The 7,123-nt window shown below is 36.3% G+C and overlaps 1 protein-coding gene across 1 annotated transcript in view; it reads right to left on the reverse strand.

The window, feature by feature from the left end:
- Positions 1–225: 225 nt before the first annotated feature.
- LOC119576954 overlaps positions 226–7,123 on the reverse strand; it is a 7,800-nt gene continuing 902 nt past the window's right edge. The window contains exons 2-5 of the mRNA XM_037924606.1: positions 4,969–5,084; positions 3,727–3,846; positions 2,524–2,625; positions 226–686 (exon numbers count right to left, since the gene is read on the reverse strand). Of these exons, the coding sequence (XP_037780534.1) occupies positions 546–686; positions 2,524–2,625; positions 3,727–3,846; positions 4,969–5,084 (479 nt within the window). The 3' untranslated portion in view covers positions 226–545. The remainder of the gene's footprint in view (positions 687–2,523; positions 2,626–3,726; positions 3,847–4,968; positions 5,085–7,123) is intronic.

Genomic DNA, 7,123 nt, shown 5'->3' on the forward strand with positions numbered 1-7,123 from the left:
TTAAAATCTTACTCTGAAATGTGCTACATACTTTGAATGTTCCTACGTGATACCACAGACAATTAAGTTAATGCATGCTTTTCTTTTTCAAAGCTATTATATTTTCTATGAGAAAAAGACTGAGAGAGAGAGAAAAAAATCAATATACTATTCACTTAATGTTATACTTTTCACCACTTATAAGCAAACATTTTTACCAATCATTAGGTCTATAAAATACACTCATTTCAAAATTATTTATTACACATTATGAACATATTCTCATTATTTACACAAAGCCAAGGGAATGAAACACCCAAACAAAATGAATGGTTAATTAAATTTATTCCAGCCATTTTTATTCTCTTTCAGGTTCTCTAAAGGGAACTTATAAATGTTTTTAGTGGGCAGATTTTCACTCCTTGCTATAAATATTATTTTTTCAATACTAGTCTGAAATGTAAAATATCAGTTTCCTCATTTAAGGCGAATTAAAATCAACCTTGTGATGTTTCCACCTGCAATCTAAACCAACGTTCTACCTTTAAAATAATCTTGAAAGAGGTTTAAATCGGGCTAGACTTGAAGCCTCTTGCAGCATAATCGGATCCTTCCTTTCTGTCTGAGACCATAGGGTATCTTGGGTCAGCTGGGCTGATGATCTGACGGGCTTCCAGGACTCGCCAGCCTCCTTTGCGGGTCCAGTCCTGGGGGCGGAGCAAAGTCGATGTCCATTCATATTATGAAAAGAGAGAGAGAGCCAGAGAGAGAGAAAGAGTAAAAGAGAGCAAAAGAGAGAGAGAACGAGAGAGAGAAAGAGAGAGAGAAAGAGTAAAAGAGAGCAAAAGAGAGAGAGAACGAGAGAGAGAAAGAAAGAGAGAAGAGAGAGAGAAAAGAGAGAGAGAAAAGAGAGAGAGGAAGAGAAAGAGAGAGAGGAGAGAGAAGAGAGAGAGAGAGGAGAGAGAGAGAAGAGAGAAGAGAGAGAGAGGAGAAGAGAGAGAGAGAGAAAGGAGGGAGAGAGGAGAGAGAGAGAGGAGAGGAGAGGAGGAGGAGAGAGATGAGAAAGAGAGGAGAAGATGAGGAGAGAGAGAGAGAGAGAGAGAGAGAGAGAGAGAGAGAGAGAGATGGGAGAGAGAGTGAGAGAGGTGGAGATGAGGAGAGAGGTGGAGGGGATAGTGAGTGATGTGTAGATGTGGTAGATGATGATGGAGATGGTGATGAGAGAGTATGTTGGAGTGATGTAGTGTGTAGGATGTGTGGTGTGTGATGTTGTGTGTGTAGGATGTGTGTGTGTGTGTGTGTGGTGTGTGTGTGTGTTGTGTTGTGTGTGATTGTTGTGTGTGTGTATTGTTTGTGTGTTGTGTGTGTGTGTATGTATTGTGTGTGTGTGTGGTGTGTGTGTGGGTGATCGTATGTGTGTGCGTGGTGGTGTGTGTGTGTGTGTTGTGTGTGTGTGTGTGTGTGTGTGTGTGTGTGGGTGTGTGTGTATCTGTATGTGTGTGTGTGTATCTGTGTGTGTGTGTGTATGCATCTGTATATGTGTGTATATGTATCTGTATGTGTGTGTATATGTATCTGTATGTGTGTGCATCTGTATGGAGTGTGTATATCTGCATGTGTGTGTGAGAGTGTGTATCTGTATGTGTGTATGTATGATTGTATATTATTGTGTGTGGTGTGTATTGTATGTCTGTGTGTGTGTGTGTGTGTGTGTCTATATGTGTATCTGTATTTGTGTGTGTGTGTCTGTCTCTGTCTGTGTGTATGTGTGTTTCTTGCTCATATTCAGAGACACTATAGACATGAAAAACAGATGATGAAGGCACAAGGCATCCCCAGATACTTTGAGGAATAACACATTAAAATTAATTATTAATTTACAATCTAGATGTGTATTTCTATCCTCATAACTTCAACAATCATTTATGCTACAACCAAGAGTAAATTTGTTTTCCATGCTTATAAGTTTTCCCTCTTGTGGCGAACTATGTGTGCTAATCTGTATGACACTAGGAGATCTAGTGAAATTCCAAGAGCAATGAGTCCATGAAGGTGTTTCATATTATACAAATACATTACGGCATTGATTAAATGAATCGATTAGGAAATATCCAGTCATTTTCATCCTTTCTGACACAAGACTTGACAAGTCTTGTTTTACATTTACCAAAAAAATTTATACAAAGATCAAGGATATATGTATAAACAGCCAATAGAAAATAGTTTGCAGTATTATATCATCACATTACTGAATAATGCCCAGTGCTTACTGTCTTACTCAATTAGAAGAAAAACATATATTTTCAAACCTCTTCAGTTTCACCACTGTCTCCAACAATGAAATATATATGGCAGCCAAATTCTGCACCATATACAATAAACCTGCTGTAAGGCTGCATACACAAATTTCAAATACTCTACAATTACAATATACAGACTGAAAGAGGGTTCTTTCTGAAAGAACTTTACCAAAACCACCACACAGATGAAGCTTCTATAATTTTCTAAACATACCTATAAAAAAGTAAGTGTAATAATACTTACATTTGCATTATACTTGAAGTAGTAGTAGGTAAGCAATACAGCGCCACCCACCATGGCAAATTTTCCAGTAAACCAACGGTATTTTGCAGCTCTCTCAAAACCCTGTATAAAATGATGTTAAAATTATAGGTTCAACTGTCAAGAAGAAGAAGAAGAAGAAGAAGGTTCAACTGTCAAGAAGAAGAAGAAGAAGAAGAAAAGTCTCAGTAATAAACAGACATGAATAATAAATGCCAATATTAAACAACTATTGGGAAAACTATCAAAGCAACATGTGAATATGTAAATTTTAAAAACTTAACACAGTAATTATAAGGGTTACCACACAATATTTCTATTGCATTATTACATCATGCATAATAATGATTCAAAAAGGAACATTTACAGAATCTTAACTATTCATTCATAATGTTGAATATAGAAAATAATAGCAATACTCTTCACTATTACTGTTTTTGTTTGAATAGATGCCTCTCCTCTATAAGCTCCTCATAATTCCAATTCTCTTACTACTTTGTAAAAACTGCTAGCCTTCTCTCTACCTGCTAGCCAGGAGGAGGAGGAGGAGGAGGAGGAGGAGGAGGAGGGAGGAGGAGGAGGAGGAGGGGGAGGAAAAAAAAAAAAAAAAAAAAATAAATCGGTTGTCTATAATATTTATAGGCAATTTGAAGCCATTTCTATAATTTTATTTGTACTGACAGTATGATATAAGTGCATGTGTGTGTATATGTATATATATGTATATATGTATATACATAAATAATAAATGCATAAAATATATAATTCTATAATATAATATATTATAATATATATAAAGATATATATATAATATATATATATATATATATATATATATATATATATATATATATTATATTCCTTATTGACATTAGAGTATAATATGAAACTTGTAAAGGGTGAATGCTAATTGCCATTACACAGATACCCACTTTTTCATGTAAAACAGCAGATTTACTGATAATTGCATTGACTTGTGCACCTGGCAATGTGTGTTGCATCTTCTGTGCAAGTGCAGTGGATTTGGATTAACTTTAATCCAGAATTAATTTTTATGACGTGTACAGAAGATGCCTATAGAAAATACAATTGGCTTGATGAAGTCAATAATTCATATAAAAAGAGTCACTGATACTGAAAAGGTTGTAAACCACATGGCTAATATAGTCAACCTATAGCTCTTACCATGATAGGAACTAGAGGTTTGAAGAGTGTGTCCAAAGGCCACCTGTAGAAGCGACGAATGGGGTTGTAACGAGCTTCATAAAACCCTGGCACTGTACGAGGTTCATTTGGAGACAAAATCTGCTCAAAGAGAGAAGAGAGATTACTAGTGGAAAAAAATAAAATAAAATAAATGTGGAGTTTAAGATGGATAATTTGCAAGAGGGAAAGAGAAGTTACAAACATTAACCCATAATTGACGGGTAGCATTCGTAGTGGCCTGGCCCTCGCTGCCGGGGGCTTATATCGTCGCCCGAGCATGCGCGACCACTCATGCCAAATACCAGCATCCCATGCCGTTTCTTCGTAATACTACGAAGATATGTTGTATTTTCAATTTTCATTATTTTTTACAGTCTCTACTTCCCAAACTTCCTGATAAATCGAGACTGAAGGGCATTTTTGTTGTTATATAGACTCCATAGTTGATCATTATTCGGTCTATAGTCCAAATAAAATAAGCAGTGTGTGGCATCATGGAGTTGAAATTGTCGGTTTGTTGCATTTTTTTTGTTTGTTGCATGGTAAAAATGAGAAAGTGTTAGAACCGACTTAATCACACTTTCACTGGCAAAAAAATAATCTTTTGCCGTGATTGTAACAAAAAAAAACTCATGGCATGTCCATGCATACTCTATGGCATGTGCGTACGTGCCCCCGGCAGATGGTCCCGCCATGCCATGGCATGTACGTACATGCCACCCGTCGGCAATGGGTTAAGAAAAAGAAGAGTAAATTATTTTATAGCAATACAGAACCCTCTGGCAACAATTGGTGACTCAAAGATTTGCAATGTACAATGGTTTGATTATGAATGTACTTTGTAAATACTGAAAGTTATTTACTAGGATAGTGGATACTTTGAAGTTAAATGTTCATGTCATCAGTAAAGAATCCCTTGCTTTAAAACCACATAAGACATATGTGGACATGAGGTACAATATCATAACAGTCCACTGACTACTAATGAAGAATCTATCTGAAGTTTTGACTTGAAAAAAATCTCATCTTGCAAAATAGAGGACTGCAATTATCTCTCTAGTAATCCCTAGTTATAAGGTTAAAGAGAAGAGTTCAAGACTCCCAGCTTCAGCCCATGATGTGGGGACATATAATCACTGAGATCCAGTCAGTACGCAGGCCCACTATACATACTGTATGACAAAGATTTAATCAGATCTGAACTGAAATAATAATACTGACCTGATCTTTTAGCCACTGCTTGCGATAAGCCCTATCAGCATCTGTCATGCCTGATATACGTGTCCTTTCATTCTTGAAGGGTCCCTCAATGGGGAAAGCCTTCACTCCACCAGTGTCTGCAAACCAAAATAAAAATGAAATAAAAACTAAAATACAAGATAAAAGTAAAAAGTAATATAAAACATAAGATATAAGGGAAGAAAACATAATATTAGACACAAGTATTATATATAAAAAATGTATATCAAATGCATAGGCACAAGTGGATATGTACAATAAGTGATGTAGAATACAGGCAGCCTGACACTAAAATCTGAGGTAAAACTGCAAAATGAAGATGAAGATAAAGATGAAGATGGAAAAAGAAAAACAAAGAAAAGAAAAGAAAAGAGAAGAATAGAACAGAAAAGAAAAGAAAAACTTAAATATTCAAATGTTCCCTACATGTACACTCCGGTACAGGAATTTATATCAATATTGCTTTTTGTAAAGTGAGCTGATAATGTTGTGTGAGTGAGAAGTTGGAAAGTACATGGAACAACAAAGTATAGTGACCTGACATGTAATATGGTTGGCCATGAATATAACGTTTATAATGCTTTTGCACCTATGTCTGGTATGATATTTTACAAAACTGATAACTATCATCAAAATTACAAAAACCATCAATGAATGTAAATATTACATATAGTTGTTAAGAAACACTTGCTGTACAGCAGTTGCTATCATCATGTAATAATTATAATTGTGAGTCCACTCAGTATGGATTAAATCACAGTAACTGTTTAAGTCAACAAAATGTTACAGTTTGAATTAGGCACCCATTATGGACAGATAAAATGTGAAGTTCATGAAGAAATATTGTAATCTGGAGGATCATGACATCACTGAGATTGTGGATCATGTGGAAGGGCTGCTGTAAAACATATAATGTTTTGAATTCAATGGCTGTCAAAGCAAATAACAACTGAAGTGGCTTTCTGTTGATACAGGGCCGGCTGAATCCTCACAAAATAGTTGAACACAATGGGGATTGAGGTTTGATGTCGAAGAATAAGAATAAGAAGAAAAGTTGCCTTTGCTTTCCTAGGCCTTGCAGTCATTACTCTAACCCTTGTCAGTTAGGTGTTAGCAACCATTGCACATATCTTTACAGTATGGATGCACTTCCCAAAGAATAAGTCCCCTACTCCATGTCACAAAATTTATTCAATAATTTAAGATGCCATGACTGGGGGTCCCCATTGGTCACTACCCAAGAGGAGGCTTGATACCCCGAAAAATATTGTTATTGCCTTAGTATGCACGGCAAGATAGAGCTGAAACTTGGGCTATGAAAGGCTCTTTATCTTTTTTTAGTCCGCTACAAGAATATCAACTTCAATTTGCCCTAGCTTAGTGCATCCATACCATAGGGATTAACCAAGAATCCTTAATAGATATATTTGTTTATAATATAATATGGGAGTTTTCTACAGCACTGTTTACTTCTGAATATATCTACATGACACAATTTTTTCCCAATGTGTAATGATTGCTAGGTGACATGACTATATGGCTTTCCTGTCCGTTTGAAGTTTCAGTGAAACATGGCTACGGCAGAAGACCTGAACCTTGTAAGAAAAAATTGTACATAGACTCTGCCATCGGCCACTCGGGACCATATTCCAAGGGCAAACAAACTTGTATTTTGCAAAACTTTGGCATCACAACATTCTCTGTGACAAACTACAGTGTAAATAGGTATGGTGAACTATGTTCGAAAGGATAGGGGATTCAGGAGCGGAGGCCCCAATAGGTAAATACTCCTAGAGTAAAGTGTTTTGCAGGCAGAGCACTAGATAGGTAAGCATCCCCAAGGCAGAGGGGTCTGTATGTAAGGTTACTTTGTTAAAATCTTTGGTATATGTTACCGAGTGACGCACCCATAATCTCAAAACCAGGGCTTCATGGAACCCCAATATTTAAACCTAACCTTTCCTACTTTCTACTTATTCCCTAAACAGGGAGTGAGCCCCCTTATATCACCCTTTATTAGCACTTGCCAACTTACTTAAAATGCAACACTGAGAACTCTGGTAGTGTGAGGGTGTTGTGAACTTATTCTCTGAGCAATGATATGCAGCGGATATTTTAATAATTTTGCGGTATATGT

The sequence above is a fragment of the Penaeus monodon genome, chromosome 9, assembly GCF_015228065.2.
Source record: "Penaeus monodon isolate SGIC_2016 chromosome 9, NSTDA_Pmon_1, whole genome shotgun sequence".
Lineage (NCBI taxonomy): Eukaryota > Metazoa > Arthropoda > Malacostraca > Decapoda > Penaeidae > Penaeus > Penaeus monodon.